The sequence below is a fragment of the Notolepis coatsorum genome, assembly GCF_963971535.1.
Source record: "Notolepis coatsorum genome assembly, chromosome: 1".
Classification (NCBI taxonomy): Eukaryota; Metazoa; Chordata; class Actinopteri; order Aulopiformes; family Paralepididae; genus Notolepis; species Notolepis coatsorum.
Genome location: NC_140165.1, coordinates 89,709,930 through 89,726,155, shown reverse-complemented (window position 1 = coordinate 89,726,155; position 16,226 = coordinate 89,709,930). Strand labels below are relative to the sequence as shown.

The following is a 16,226-nucleotide window of genomic DNA, read 5'->3' as shown; positions in this document are numbered from 1 at the left end:
TCCCAATTTCGTATTTCCAATTCTTCCCTCCCCTGTCTTGAACGTTGCTATACTATGCCTCCCACTGGTCGGCTGTAGTGAGGATAGAAGCCTTGCATCACGCGTCCCCTCCGGTACACGAGGAGGCAGCCTGTCACATCTTTTCACCGCAGCAGCTCGTGGCGTGGGAGGCTCACGCTGCCCCCGCTACTTCCTGCTTCCGCCGCACCGGCGTCACCCAACCGACCTGTAGGAGTCACTGTCCACAATTCCGATCCCCACCCACCGGCTTTCCCACCCTCTAACACTGCCAATTGTGTTAGTATGACGGCCGGCCAAGCCGGTAGCAACGCAGAGAGCTGGGCTCGATACCAGCATATCCTGCGTTAGTGGCGAGCGCCTTGCCCACTGTGCCACTCAGCCGCCCGCAACTAATAAAGAAACTTGAACTTGCGGGTCAAGCATGAACAGGGACAACTAAAAAGGTACAATCAAAGTTTTGTTAAATCCACAAAATGTAAGCACTTTACTTTTAGATGGAAAATAAGCTTTGTGGTTAGTTCATCATAACTCAAAATACAATTATTTTGTACTCCGATGTTTACAAACAAAAGATAGACATTCATTTAGAAACTGTTGCGTTTAAGCTTTTGTGTGGTCAGTGTTATCAGTATATCGTAAACAGAACATGTTAGCATTTGTTAGAAGGCCCTGGTCAATGGCAAGTTGGTCCTCCCTGGTGGAGAGAAGTCATTTTCACTGGCATCCGTTCGTATAAAAGGCCATTATTGGTGATCTTCCATCTGATATCTCCACACTGATGAAATGGTCCTGTGGATTTTACTCGTTCCAGTGACTGGCTTGTACTTCAGGTACCTAAGTTAACTCTTTATCTTCTCTGCCTCCAACACATGGAACATCTTACAATTCACCCTGAAACTCAATACACTGGTATCCATTGGTCAGTTTAGATATTTGAACACTAATAATTCTGTCAGTCTGCAGCTGTTTCAAAATATTTAAATTAATATTATAATTGTATTGGTTTAATTGTCCTCTGTGGTGTAGTGGCAAGTGACAGTAACATAGCGTTCGGTCGTCATGGCAGTCCAGCTGTCTGTCGTCAATGCAACCTTGCGAGCAGCGGTAACGTTAGCTAGCTGCGTGAGCAGGGCATGAAATTAACTTTTTGACTCACCGGCCAGTGGCGGGTAGATGGGAAAAATCGACCCGCCAAGCATATTTCTTACCGGCCAAAAAAACGCATTTTTGTGTCACATATAAGAAAATCTCCATTATGCTTCAATAACAGGTTTCATATAGTAGTCATAGTGATACTAATTTAAGAGAATAAACATGTTCACTTACTCGCACATCCACTCGAAGTCCATAAAGGGTCTTGCCTTCTTTCCAATGGCATGTACAGTCTGAAACAGCATCTTCATTTTTGTGCTGGTCTGATCTGACATGGCTGTTAGCCTAGCCACAGAGGGTCTTGAAAAGAGAGGCTCCGATGTAATCTGGGACGCAGACATGCAGCCAATGTGACACTGGCTCTGTTCATGGTCACGATTTACTCCCAATGACAAAAGTGTTGTTTCTGTTTTTTACATACTTGCGGCACACCGAACAAGTCATCACTCCAGCCCCAGCATCATACTGGAGCCAGTCTCTTGAGACACCGCTAACGGCATCTCCAAATGTCCACTCCTCTCTAAACTTTATTTTATTCGGTGGTCCCGCTCTCGCTGCCACTTCTTCCCCCTTTTCGTGTGAGAAAGCCGCGGTGAGTTCTCTTTTTACCGGCCGGCTTACTCCTTCAATATGGTTCCACATACTTATTTGTATCACATTTAACGTTAATATACGCTAACGTTGGCTAACCGGCGGATAGCTAGGTGGGCGTAACGTTAGCTCCCTACAGAGCACTAAGAGCAGAAGAAGAGTAGCGGATGTGACGTGGGTAAACAAGCCAACGAGATGCCGCGCCGTGAGAGACGGCGCTGCAAAAAAAGGCGACTGTCGTAAGACCAAAACACAGCCATTTTAATAATTTTACATGACTATTTGGTTGCCCGCCACATGACGGACAGACCTCTCAGTCTCACTCGCCACGAGGTGATGCACAAGGTGGTTGTGCCTCAGGATGGGATATTGTACGCTGGCTCAAGCAGTTGTATCATTTGCCCAAATCCTTTGCAGTCAACCATATCGATCATGTCGTTTTTGATAAATGCAGACCGACTTGGGTTACTTTTTTCAAAATCAACGCTTGTCTTAGCCTGCTTAATTTTGCAGTTGCTGTTGCTCTTGTTTTTTTCCCTCGCTTATTTTCCAGACACGGATGTAGTTGCCTCCTCGTCATAGTTATATTGCACCCTCTATCTGTTCATTGAAACATGCTTTGAAAATACACCATTCTACTGATGGCTACAATGTAATAAGAGACAGACAACATTGTAACATATCATTGTTTGATAGTAGATTGAGTAAATGTCATGTGTTCGAGTAAATCCTTAACAACAATCAATCGATCTTTGATTAATTGTTAACCTCCCTAGTAGAAAGAGAAAGTAACATACCGATATCCTGGTCTGTGTCGCCCTCCTTCATCTCAAAGGAAATATCCCCGGGTGGGTCAAGTGTGTCCTCCTCCTCTTCTGTTTTAATAATCAGTAGGTCGCTGGCTGAACCTGGGGCAGAGGGAGACATTTATAGTAGGGCTGGGCAATTAATCAAAAAGAAATCACGATCTCGATTCATAGACCTATGCAATCTCATTTCCAAGTTATGACGTTTTTTTTTTAATATAATATATATATATATATATATATAAAAATTACTTTTTACTTTTTAAATGATTTTATTGAAAGAATAAGAATCGTGAGATAATCGTGATCTCAATTCTTAGAGAGAAAAATCGTGATTCACATTTTAGCAAGAATCGCCCAGCCCTAATTTATAGTATGTGTTAGGGGTGTAACGGTACACAGAAGCCACGGTTCGGTACGTACCTCGGTATTGGGGTCACGGTTCGGTACAACAGAAGAAATTATTATAATAATTATTATTAATATAATATTTTTTTTTATATATTATATTTATGATAATTATTATAATTAAATAGAATAATTTTCTATAGGAAAAGTATGTTTCTTTTTTTTATTTGATCAGCTGTGCCTGTGAGTCCGGCAATGTATGGGGCTGCGGCACTGCAGATTTACCCTACTTGAGTCCGGCGGGGGAGAATGTTGGTGTGTTTGTTGGTGCGTTTCTTTCCATTGGTTTCATTTGGTTAACATTATTGGGCGAACAAGAAAACGAAAGAAAACTGTAAAATTGTAATGACCCTGCAGCTATTCCAATGTAAATGTGCCTCGGTGTGCCCGGCCACGCGCGCTGTTCTCGCACCGACCTCGCGAGTGCCTGCATGTGCGACTGGTGTGTTTGCGCTGTAAAGAGGGAAGGCTCCTCTGTGCCGCGCGAGGGAAGGCTCCTCTGTGCCGCGCGAGGGAAGGCTCCTCTGTGCCACGCGAGGGAAGGCTCCTCTGTGCCGCGCGAGGGAAGGCTCCTCTGTGCCGCACGAGGGAAGGCGCCGAGGCGTATCCTTCGTATGGCTGCACGTACCGCACCGTGACGGCCGTACCGTAAATTCACGGGACGAATACACGTACCGTTACACCCCTAGTATGTATAGTCCAGTACTTTGTAAAGCATTTTAAAACCAAAAAGAAAATAATCTATCTAAAACGGCATTACCAATTTCTTGGAAGGAGCAGCTTGATAAGACTCACACAACAACAATGAAGTATTTTGGGAATATTACAAACAAGAGGACTCGCATCACATTTAGCCTAAAGGCAGCATGTTGTCATAATGAATCTAGTCAACTTCCTCTTATAGATTGGACTGATTGATTGAAAATGTTATTAAAGGGGAACTATCTTATAAATGACCTTTTCCAGTGTTTCGGGTTATTTTATAGCTATGTGGACTTATAGTAATAGAATCTATGTCTCTAATTCTCGATTTGGCGCATTCTTCCAATTCTCCCCTCACAATAATGTCCCTCCCTCAAGTGAGTCATCTGAAAATTTGCCTATATGGGACGTCATATGGTGAATTTGCATAATAACACCCGCCCCCCTCTATCTGCCAGGCAGCCACGAGCCAGCGCAGGTAAACACAGTTGAACAGTATTTATTGCAGGACGCAACCGCAAGCAAATTGAATTGAAGTGAGTTACTTAGCATTGGATTATCGTTATGAACAGATCGGGGCTACGTTGTGCTGTTCCTAGCTGCCGTGCAACGAATGTGACCTTGCATTTATTCCCTGACGATAGCGTGACCCGTCATCAATGGACAAAGTTTATTTTCGGCGACCCGCCGAATGGTTTTCCAACTCATCGTAGTCGCGTCTGTACCGCACATTTTTGCGAGGATGACATTGATAACAAAGGACTTTATGATGCTGGGATGAGTTCCAGGATTACACTAAAGAAGGGTGCTGTACCGTGTATTCGGGACCCGAACTAATCCGTAAGTACAAATGTAATTAGTCAGCTAACTAAATAATTGTTGCTAGCTTAGCTAACGTTATTTTAGCTCTGTGCTTCATTATATATATGTAGACCTAGTTGTGTGTATTGCGAATGAATGATTGTGTTCCTTGTGTGTGTTTGGGGGGGAATAGCTAGGTTTATCTCAGCTGTTTATTGCGCCAAGGAAATCTAACGTTAGTACACGCTGTGTGTGTAGGTGTGTGTTATGGTGCGTTCACGTCAGGTGGGAAGAAGCGGACGAACCAGATGACATCTCGTTGCTACAACTAGGAAGCATTCACGCGTTGAACTCGAGGAAACGCCCACATCCAAGATGGCGATAGCCTACTGTAATTAGCCTACTGCTAACTGTAGACGAACAGCAGCAAGTATAGCTCGTTTTTCATATGAAGAGTACAGCAGTATGATTGTATTATTCTGATTATGTGATCAAAGTGATCATTTTGATTTGTATTGCCGACATCGCCGTCAAGCTTGCTGCCATGATGGTTGATACTTCCGCATTTCGGGACGCGAAGTGGGAGATATCGGGGTATATAAAAAACTCCCATATGACCTAGTAGGAATTACCACTAGGAGGCTGACGTGAATGGCTTTTCCCAGTCGGAAGCTGGTTCTTCCGCTTCTTCCCACCTGACGTGAACGCACCATTAGACGGAGTGTAAGGTATTCCATCCTAATTGTGAAATAAATGATCAGATAATCCAGTCGGGCCTGACTATATTCAATATCTAAACTTTACCTGCACTATTCTTACCCTACCTTCAATGGTTTTATTCCAAGTAGTGAATCAAAATATGTTAGACAGATTATGCATTGTATTGTATTATATATGTAATTGTTTTTATCCTTAGGGCAATGTAAATGTAAGCAGGCCTTTGCAGCGCCCAGCTACGCGGGACGCAACACGCTCCCGGGACATCTGTTGCCAGACCGACCCCCCAAATAGAATATCTATTGGCACTCAGCTCTCTATAAGAACTTTACAGACGCATGTCAAAAGTCAAGGTTTGTAACATTTCTGATCAATTAGCAAATTATGTATTCCAGTTAGTGCTGTGATGTGTTGCTTAGAATATCAATTCTGTAGCTATTGCACATGTAATGCACACATGTAGTTTTGGTAGCTATAATAGCCTTTAGATATCAATCTATTTACTGTAATATCATCCACAGGCCATAATCTGTACACATTGAACTAAAGTCTGCCTTCTTTGACTAAACTACTGTATGTTTTCTAAATAGCTGTTCAGGCAAAAGTGGCGTCTGTAGAGGTTGGAGTTGGAACCCCAGGCTGCTGGTTCAATGAACCTGCTCCCTCCACCTCAACACCAGTGAAGACGGTTCGATCCGGTAAACGACCACGGCTGGATTTGGATGACGATGACTTCTTCAGCTCCCCCTTTGAGGACCAAGAGCCTCATGACTCCACCTACACCCCTGACTCAGCGACGACCGAGTCCTCGATTCTAGCGTAAGTTCTTAGCCAGTAAATAGTAATGCTGTTCTAATAGTAATGTGCCAGTTCTGATGTAGATGACGTCATTTATTTACGTCATTGTGTTTCTTTTTTCTTTATTCTTACGCTCATATCCCTTGAGCAGGCAAGCCTCACCACCCATATACGATGTACCTAAATACATCGTATACGAAGACTGTCTCCTCCAGTTATTCCAAAAGTGTCCGGTGTGCAGTGCTGCATGTGATGTCCAGAAGACAACGCGAGGAACCTTCTTGGCTGTCAATCAACGGTGCCCCCATTGCCAGTTTAGCAGAAAGTGGGCGAGTCAGCCATTGATTGGAACCACACCTGCAGGGAACCTACAACTTTCTGCTGCTGTCTACTTCACAGGGGCATCTTTCAACCAAATGGAGAAGGTATTGATTGCATAAGTCATGTATCCATTATGTTTCCATTTTGTTTGTGTTTAGCGTTATTAATTTATTATTTTCTTGTCTTAAAAAATATTAGGTTCTCAATGCATTCCGCGTCAAGACGATGAAGTACAGCGCGTTTCGGAGACACGCCAGGATGTACTTGGAACCTGCCATTATTAACAAATGGAAGACACAACAGGAGGTAAACGGTACTCTACCCCCCCCCCCCCCCCTCACAGTGAGCTGTGTGGTTTCCACAAGGAAGCATACTAGGACCGCTACTCTTCCTAATTTATGCAAATGACATGTCGGCAGCCTGTGAAGCAATATAATCCAACCAGAAAAGGTTCTGCAGTCGCCGGTGTAGGTTCTCCGGTCTACATATCCAACGGTTCTCGTCTAGGACTCCTCGGGTGGGGGCACGAGTTTAGGCCGCCCAGCCTGGATAAGTGCACTAGCTATATACACGACGAACCGGTGGTAATGCTGGTCACTGAAGAACGGTAGCCGCACGATACACTATAAATGATAGACTATTACTTCACATTAGAATAAGTCGAACTCAACGGTACTGCGTTAAACTCTGACACTTTAGCAATCTATTCGCACGCGGTTCTCAAGGCTCTATTCAGAGGCAAAGTTGCCCCCTTCACTACACGTTGTCTCGTGGTGAAGGCTTTACTAGTAATGAACGAATTGCTGCTGTTTCCACCTGCGTCGTATTTATACGTAAGGTGAATTATCTAGTGCCAACCTCAGTTCTGTCTCGTATTACTGCGCAGACTTGGACATGTTGAGACATGCCTTGGCGTTGCCTTTGAACTTGCCATTGGGTGTATGGTCGTTGGCGCCTAGGGGTCGCTGTCCAAGAGGAGAGCGAGTATTATGGTCTGGTTTGTACCCAGGTAAAGGGATATTCCGTGTATATAAAGAATATACAAGGGATATCAAACGATATACAATTATTATACAAGGGATCTCAAGCAATAAATATATATATTCGGTTTAATCTGACCCTTTGTAACAGTAGTAGTATGGCGATATTGTGTGTATTGAGCCGTACTGTATTGTACCCATTCTGCAATCTGTTAATAAAGTTTTCATTCATTCATTCAGGTGACTCTTGCAACTTTGAGCCAGAAGAATAAGGTCATCGTTGGCGGCGACATGCGTGCAGACTCCCCAGGTTAGAAGCATTTCCCAATGTCAGATTTCTACTTTATGATTTAATTCAGAGTATTGCACTACATTGATGAAATTGTTATTCTACTCCTGTATGTCCACAGGCCACTGCGCAAAGTACGGCAGCTACTCCGTCATGGAACTAGACTCCAACACTGTCATAGACATCCAGCTAGTGCAGGTGAATACCGGTATACTACTTGTAGTGGCCGCTTGTCTCATTGAATGACTTGAATGTCCAAGATGCAGCCGATGTAGTTTGCAGGGTTTTATTGTCCAAAGGAAAAGATGAATGATGAAGTTGAACAGAGCAGTTGTCAATTGTTTGTTGCAGATAAGCAGTTCCAGGTTTGAGAGTGAATCCTCGCAGGTGCATGTACTAGCTCTGAATACAGAGCCTCTTATAATAGAGCTGGTGTGCCCCCTAGTGTCCAAACATAAATACTGTTCTACCGTTACCCCCTCCAAACGGTTACTGGAAAGAATTACACTCCTCCACATACAAATTTATTTGGAATAACAAACCACCACGTATAAAAAGATCCACAGCACAGAGAAACAAAGCAGACGGAGGTATGGCATTTCCAGATTTCTACCACTACTTTAAGGCGACCACTAACAACATGGTTTGATCCCCAAGCATTAGTATCCAAGGAGAAATTTAGAAGAAAATATAGTAGCTCCACATAGGCTGAAGGGCATAGTATACACCAAATTACCAATTAAGCAATGCGATCCTAAATTATTATTATTATTATATAAATGGCATAATCACATAACGGGTATTAGGGGTATATCCTGTATAAGACATGACTAAATGGTAATTTCATTGGATATGCACTGTGAATTAATGCTTGTATATCTTTTTTTTTTTTGATCCACTTTTTCTCCCATTTTTCTATATTTTCTCCCATCCCAATTTCGTATCATCCAATTCAACCCTCCCCTGTCACGAACGCTGTTTCTTGCCTCCCACAAGCCGGCTGCAATGTGGACTACACATACATAGCACAAGTCCCCTCCGGTACTTGAGGTAACAGCAGTCGCATCTTTTCACCTGCGCAGCTCGATCTCTCAGTGTCGAGGAGTAACGCGTGGGAGGCTCACGCTGCCCCCGACACTTCCTGATTCTACTGCGCAGGCGCACCAACCGACTTGTAGGAGTCGCTTGTTCACAACGTTCGATCCCCACCCTTCAGTTTTCCCTCCCCGTAATACGGCCAATGTGTATTACTGCGGACGACCAGCTAAACTGAAAACAATGTGGAGAGCTGGATTCGAACACGCGAATCCTAGCGTCTCCACACTGGTGGCGAGTGCCTTGCCCACTACACCACCTAGCCGCCTTAATGCTTGTATATCTTATCGTGTGTTGTCATGTTTGTTTATATGTCTGTTTAAAAAAATAATAATAAAAAAAAATACAAAAAAAAATCTAGAAAAAAAAAAAAATACTGTTCTGCCTCTGTTCTGTTCAACAGAGCAATGAGGTTGGTGGCAGTTACCATATGGAAAAAGAAGGATTGCAGCGAAGCCTAGCTCTTCTGAAGGACAGTGGTGTGACATTGGATTGCATTGTCACAGACCGTCACCCCCAGATTCAGAAGTTCCTGAGAGATCAGGGCATCAATCACTTCTATGATGTCTGGCATCTAGCAAAGGGTATGACACATTCAATCTCTTATGCTGTTGTTATCCTGTTCTGTTTAAATATGCATGATATCAAAGGTCTAAAATTAAGCTGTGTAAACAATGTATAGCTTGGTAAGTAAATCAATTATGTAATAGACTGGATGATGACTTATGTTCTGCAAAATCCTATTACAAGGGTTGTCTAAGAAGGTGGACCAAGTGGCCAAGGACAAGGACTGTCTGGTGGTGAAGAAGTGGAGGCAAGCCATAACAAACCACCTCTACTGGACTGCATCTTCATCGCAGACAGGCCCTGAGAAAGTGGCAAAGTGGACGTCACTGTTCAACCACATGCATGATGTCCATACACATAAAGACCCACTGTTTAAAAAGTGTCTTCATGCGGACCATCTCTCAAGAGATAAGAGCAAGTGGTTGAAGCCTCGTATGTACACACTATGGTTATGTGTCAGAAGTTGATATTGTCAAAAGACCTATGTATGTCTGTCCATCTTTCATGATGAGTATATATTTAACATATTTTTTTCTGAATGCAATTTATTTTTACCTTTAGAATCAAAGGCTGCCTTCAGACTTGAAAAAGTGCTTCTAAACAAGAGAATCCTGAAGGATGTCGCTAAACTCAGTCCACACCACCAAACGTCTCCATTGGAGTCTTATCACAGTGTCATCTTACGGTTCGCACCAAAGAACGTTGTGTTTCCATTTCTAGGAATGCTTTGCAGGTAATTTAGATTGTGTACAGATGACTAATTATGAACACCTGATGTGTAATCACTCATTATGTAGAAAATAGATTACCTACTAGATCTATTAAAAATATATTGCTTATATATATTTTTGTTCTTTCAGACTCTACCTATCTGCAATGCATTTCAATGAAAATGCCAAACGCCCACAAGCTACAAGTTCCACCGGAGAGCCTGCCTTCAAGTTAAATTTTCCCAAGGCAAAGAAGGGGGGCTACACTCTGAAACCCATAAGGGCTGCGGCAACATTCAGTGAGTAAAACATGCAATTTCTTGGAATGTTAACTTATTCTTGGGCACTTGGGTTTAGATTTTTCCATTTCTATTTCGAGGTCGATTCCATGCCGTATGAGTAAAATTAAAACATTTGGTTATTACTCTGGATATAAAATTAACAGACAAAACAGAGGCACTGGCTATTGGGGGTAACATTTCTCAACAGGCCATATCCCTCTTCCCTTTTAAATGGCCATGTACTGGTATTTATACACATTTGACTAATTGTATAAAGCCAAGTACACAAGGCTTATCAATATGATATTTATATATGATAAAGTGGGCTTGTATAGAGCGTATAGGGTTATAAAGGCACTGCATATTTATTTTCATCTTATTAGTTTATCTTATTTCCCATTTGATTGTCATTTTCTGCATAAACTATATTATTGAAAGACTAAAACAGCAACGATAACAATAAAGTTATAAGAATACAAAAACATATGAGGACTTGGTGAGATTAAATTTTTTGCATATCTCATCAAAACTACAAAAACCCTGTTTGTTGAAAACGTCTCCTAATGTGTGTATGCCTTGCTTTTCCCATCTAGGGAATCTTATAGGTTGTTTTCCAATCAAGAGTGCATTGTTATTGAATAAGGGAGTATGATTATGCCATGTATGTGGGATAGTCTTTTTTTTGTGTTTCACGCCATATCCGGATTGCATGAGTGATTATGGGGCCAAATTTCCGTTCGCATTGCTTAATTGATAATTTGGTGTACACTATGTCCTTCAGCCTATGTGTAAGGGACATTTATGCACATGTACTGGGACTGCCCACCAGTTAAGATATTTTGGAAAGAAGTGACCCAGCAATTGTCAAATCTCTTAACTCTGGATATACCTGTACACCCCTCTGTATTACTGCTGAATGATGTCTTTGAGCATGCAGTACCTCCACAGCTAAATAGATTGGTTTTATCCGGTATCACAGTGGCTAAAAAGCTGATAGCATCACGATGGTTTCAACCGGAAAAAATGTGCCGTAAGGTCTGGATTCTTACATATCTCGATGTGATTTATCAAGAAATATCAACAGCTAGAATTTTGGGTCTCAATGAATCCAAAATGGCAATGTGGTTAGAAGTGGTGGAGAGAATAAAAGCCAGCATATAATGGTAGTGTCTGGTTAGGAACAAATTATAATGGTTGGATTATCCAATGGGGGGTCCGGGAGAGGGGGGTACGAGCTGGAGCATATGTGTATTTGTATATCCTATTGTGTGTTGTCATGTTTGTTTATGTGTTTGTTTAAAAAATAATAAAAAAATAAAATACAAAAAAAAGAATACAAAAACATTTATAACATGACATGGCATTTTTTATTTACAGACTATGTGAACGAGCTCATGGAGTTCTTGTTTGACAGCGTCATCCTTGAACCGGAGCGTTACATGGAGCAGGTGCTTGAGATTCCCATCCCTGAACATCTGTCTGCGCATTTTGACAGGCCTTCGATGGAGGATGCCATTGCGGGATATGAGTCACGCTTTAATGAAGGGGCGGTCTGAAGCCAGACCAGGCTATTGGTCCAATGAACCTGCTCCCTCATAGTCAGTAATGTTCTTTATTTATCTCGAACATTTCAACCATAAAACAATGAGTACTGTATACACTATTACCAACCCATACTTATATTCATTATACACACTCATACCAACCAAGACTCATTATACAGTAGTAACACAAAGGTTTTAGAGTTTTTTTTAATGTTTTTATTTTCTTTAGTCAAGGGGCGGCGGTCTGAAGCCAGTGTATACCCCCTCCTCGTCTGGGTATTCTGCATGGATGCGAAGGACCACACAAGAGGGAATGACGACCCTCACGTGGCGGCCCAGAAAACCCCAGCACCAGCTGACAAAGCTTCGATAAGCTACATATCTGAAACGACTAAAGAAGAAAAAGAAGTATTTTATTTATGAAAAGGTCCATGAAAAGGAGCGCTGCAGTAGGGATACAAGGACAGTGTCATCTGAAAACTTAACCAGATGCCTTTGGTCATCAAGCGATCTGCAGCTGTCCGTGTACATAATGAATAGAGATTTAATCTTTCACTAGATTACAAAAAATGTGAATCCCTACCCACCTTCAAAACCGCTCTCAAAGAGCACCTACGGGAGGCTGCAATTCTAAACTGGCCACCGTAAATGTCCAAATCCTTGTATGAAAGGTGCTATACAACTAAAGTGTATTATTATTATTATTATTATTATTATCAGCGTTGGGATATTTTGCATTCCACTGATATAGGTCTGTTTGAATTCCCAGTGGAATTAAGGTGATACCCGGCCGTGCCAGCTAAGTCTATAAAAGAAATTGAGACGCATGCTTTGGGCTCAATCACTATTGCCCAATGATGTGTCTGTCTAACCCCAAGATTTTTATATATACGGTATATATTCAATAAATTTGAATATCGTGGAAAAGTTATTTTATTTCAGTAATTCGAGCAAAACTCGGTTATAGATTCATTACATACAAAGTGAAATATTTCAAGCCTTTATTTGTTTTAATTTGGATGATTATGGCTTAAAGCCCAAAATTCAATATCTTGAGAGTTTGAAGAGAAATGTAATATAGAAATGTCGGCCTTCTGAAAAGTATGTTCACTCAGTACTTGGGTGGGGCTCCTTTTGCACAAATTACTGCAAAATATATAGACTTTTACACTGTTCTAATTTATTGAGCTGTGTGTGTATATAAACACATGGTGGCGCTCTGCACCCCACATCATTGTTTAGGGAAAGCCCCGGCTCATTTACTCCCTACATTGAAACAACTGCATTTTGTTATACGAGCAAATGATGTGGACTTCAATTCACCCTGTCCTGTAAACTGTACATCCTATGTGCATTACACAACGGCTACCTCCATCACCTTATCATAAGCTCTCAGTTAACCGATGTAAAGCTTTCTAAATAGTCATAGGCTGATTTTCAATGACCTAACCTTAGTAAATAGCATTTGTACTATTTTGTGGTAAATATTTTGCTAACTAGATATTTTTACTTGTTGTAACATTAGCATGTAGAGTAATGTATATAGCTAGCTAAGCTAGTGGTGTATGGAAGATGCTGTTGGAATTTGTGAGCTTGTCTCAGAGTTCAGAGGCAACTGGGCAATGCGTCTTGAAGCCACAACACTGGGTCCTTCATGTGGACTATTCTCGTGAACACTGTAAACACTACCCCATTTAATAATTAAAAGTGTTTGGCAAGTCAGTGCTATTTACTCCTCTTATAGTAGTGGATTTATTCCTCCCAGTATTAGTATGTGTTTATGGAAGCCAACGTATATACTTGAATTGTCACTATTTGCACAACTGCCTTTGTTCATTTACAATTACACAATTGTATGATGTACAAGTAATATTCGCTGGTATTATAATGTAAAATAAATTGTGTTTTGTGCTGTACAACACAGTGACATTCCTTCATGCACAACACAGTATTCAAATACATTATACAGCTGTACTGTTATTACATTATACATACTTGTTTACGCCCCGGATTGGCAGACACCCATAATCTGCCCTGTAAATGTTGTTTGCCATTTGCAGCGAATATCGGTTTAGGCAGACCGGTTCCAAACCTGGGTGGTCTACCATGCACAACGGGGGTTCCGGTGCTTGGTCACATCTTCTCCTGACCTATATAAAACAACACAGTTAGTCCATTTATTCACCCTAAACCCTGTCCTCATCCTTCAAGGTCAATCTAAAGAATGTGACATTAGCCAGATGCATGTTTTCTGTAACTGTTAGCCAGTTTATGTTACTCATAAACAGTACTGTATATTTTGTAGATCTGGTATGTCATGAATGTCTAGATGCAACAGTACTGTCTACCTGTATGTCATTTATGTTATGATGAATTGAAAATGGGGGACCCTGATGTAAACAAGACGAAAGTCTTTCTCTGGTCTGCATCCCCTTATGTAATTGAGCTGTACTGTACCCATTCTGCAATCTAAAGTTTTCAATCAATCAATACCTGAGGTATTTCCAGGCAACAAAGATTCTCCACCGCGGTAGGCATTCGAGCACAGTTGCCACAGACACACCTGCAGTGCATAAACGAAAGTGCATATACTGTAAAGTGAACAGATTCAACACAATTCCTACTGTACTTGTAAGACGTGGATGCAATATATAACATAATGCTTCTCTTTTCGTTGGGCATGCTACCTAATTTACCCAAAGAAAACTAACGTTATACCTCGCTATAACGTCATAAATAACTACTAACTAACGTTACTGTTACTGACTGTTGTTAGACAGTATACATTACCCACCACTCAGAAACAACTTGAAGCCCTCGTCGTTCAATCTCGTCCTCCTCCTCCTCGGAGTCGCAGTCGGGGTCACTCTCCGGATCAAAAATATATGCGTGCGCCATGTTTGTTTACGAGTTCACTTTCGCACGCGTATGGGCGGAGCTACAGGTGGGGGTCTCTCTCTCTCTCCCTGTCACTCAAATCGCATTCAGAGTATGGGCGTGGCCAAGCCTCAAAACGGCTTAAAATTTTGAGGTAGACAAATGCTGCTTTTGAGTACTCGATTAGAAAGGAAAAAAAATATATTTTTTTTAAATAAACCTTACACATGTGTTCCATAAACTCACAGGAATTGTGTAAAAGTGCCCAAATAGTGAAATAAATAGTAAAATAGTTCCCCTTTAACAGATTGCAGAATGGGTACAATACAGTACAGCTCAATACACACAATTGTTAAGGGGGAGCGGCTAAGTGGCACAGTGGGCAAGGCGCTCGCCACTAATGCAGGAGATGCTGGGTTCGAGCCCAGCTCTCGGCATTGCTACCAGCTTGGCTGGTCGTTCATACTAATACAATTGGCAGTATTAGGGGGTGGGAAGCTGGTGGGTGGGGATCGGACTTTGTGGACAGCGACTCCTACAGGTCGGTTGGTGCGCCTGCGCAGCAGAATCAGGAAGCAACGAGGGCGGCGTGTCCCTCCCACGCAGACCCTCGTCGCTGAGAGATCGCGCTGTTCAGGTGAAAAGATGCGACAGCTGCCTCCTCGTGTACCGGAGGGGACACGTGATGCAAGGCTTGGTCCACATTGCAGCCGACCTGCAATGGCCTAACAGCGTTCGAGACAGGGGAGGGTAGAATTGGACAATACGAAATTGGGATGGGAGAAAAATAGAAAATGGGAGAAAAAGTAGATAAAAAAAAAATTTGTTAATGGGATGCAGACCAGAGAAAGACTTTCGTCTTCTTTACATCAGGGTCCCCCATTTTCAATTCATCATAACATATATGACATACAGATAGACAGTACTGTTACATCTAGACATTTATGACATACCAAATCTACAAATATACAGTACTGTTTGTGAGTACAAAAAGAGTCTAAAAAGAGAGTATATACATTTGAGGGGGAAGAAACTGTACATTGGAGGAGGTGGGGTGGGGGGGGTGGGGAACTGTACATTGGAGGGGGTTGGGTTTGGACATTTACAGGGGCCAGTTTCGAATTGCAGTCTCCCGTAGGTGCTCTTTTAGAGAGGTTTTGAAGGTGGGTAGTGATTCACATTCCTTTACAGCTGTAGGTAGGGCGTTCCACATTGTTGTGGCATAATTGCGAAACGTGTTTAGTCCCTTGTTTGAGCCGAATCTGGGTTGAACATGATTTGTGGAGCTCCCTCTGATGTTGTGGTTGTGGTATTCACTGACCTTTGACCAAAAGTATTTTGACATGTACATGGGTACCTTAGTGGTGTAGTGTATCTTGTAGACCAGGCCCATTGCAAGTTGCTGTATTCTGTCGTCTACTCTAAGCCATCCTAGGTTGTCAAAGTGGGCAGGGGTGAGGTGGGTTCTAGCAGTAAGGTCAAGCAGTAGTCTGACCAGTTTGTTTTGTGATGTTTGTAATTTTGTTTTTAGCGCATTTGAGGTGCTTTGGTACCTTGAGGTGCAAG

General features: G+C 42.1%; 2 protein-coding genes and 1 long non-coding RNA gene across 3 annotated transcripts in view; 1 reads left to right on the top strand and 2 right to left on the bottom strand.

The window, feature by feature from the left end:
* Nucleotides 1-16,226, bottom strand: part of LOC311241725 (uncharacterized protein) — a gene marked incomplete at its 3' end in the record, with an annotated part of 81,198 nt that overhangs the window by 11,736 nt on the left and 53,236 nt on the right. Inside the window, exon 5 of the mRNA XM_084330609.1 lies at nt 2,562-2,672. Within this exon, the coding sequence (XP_084186735.1) occupies nt 2,562-2,672 (111 nt within the window). The remainder of the gene's footprint in view (nt 1-2,561; nt 2,673-16,226) is intronic.
* LOC311238739 (uncharacterized protein) lies at nt 7,542-11,795 on the top strand (the record flags this gene model as incomplete). Its single annotated transcript, XM_084326913.1, has 7 exons — nt 7,542-7,607; nt 7,708-7,784; nt 9,085-9,265; nt 9,432-9,680; nt 9,810-9,981; nt 10,109-10,257; nt 11,617-11,795. Exons 1-7 carry the CDS (start codon nt 7,589-7,591, stop codon nt 11,793-11,795), a joined length of 1,026 nt encoding a protein of 341 aa, XP_084183039.1. The 5' UTR covers nt 7,542-7,588.
* Nucleotides 12,018-14,701, bottom strand: LOC311227640. The gene is made up of 4 exons (XR_014619607.1): nt 14,578-14,701; nt 14,277-14,346; nt 13,779-13,933; nt 12,018-12,174 (listed from the first exon to the last, which is right to left on the bottom strand). It is a non-coding gene; the product is annotated as an uncharacterized lncRNA (long non-coding RNA).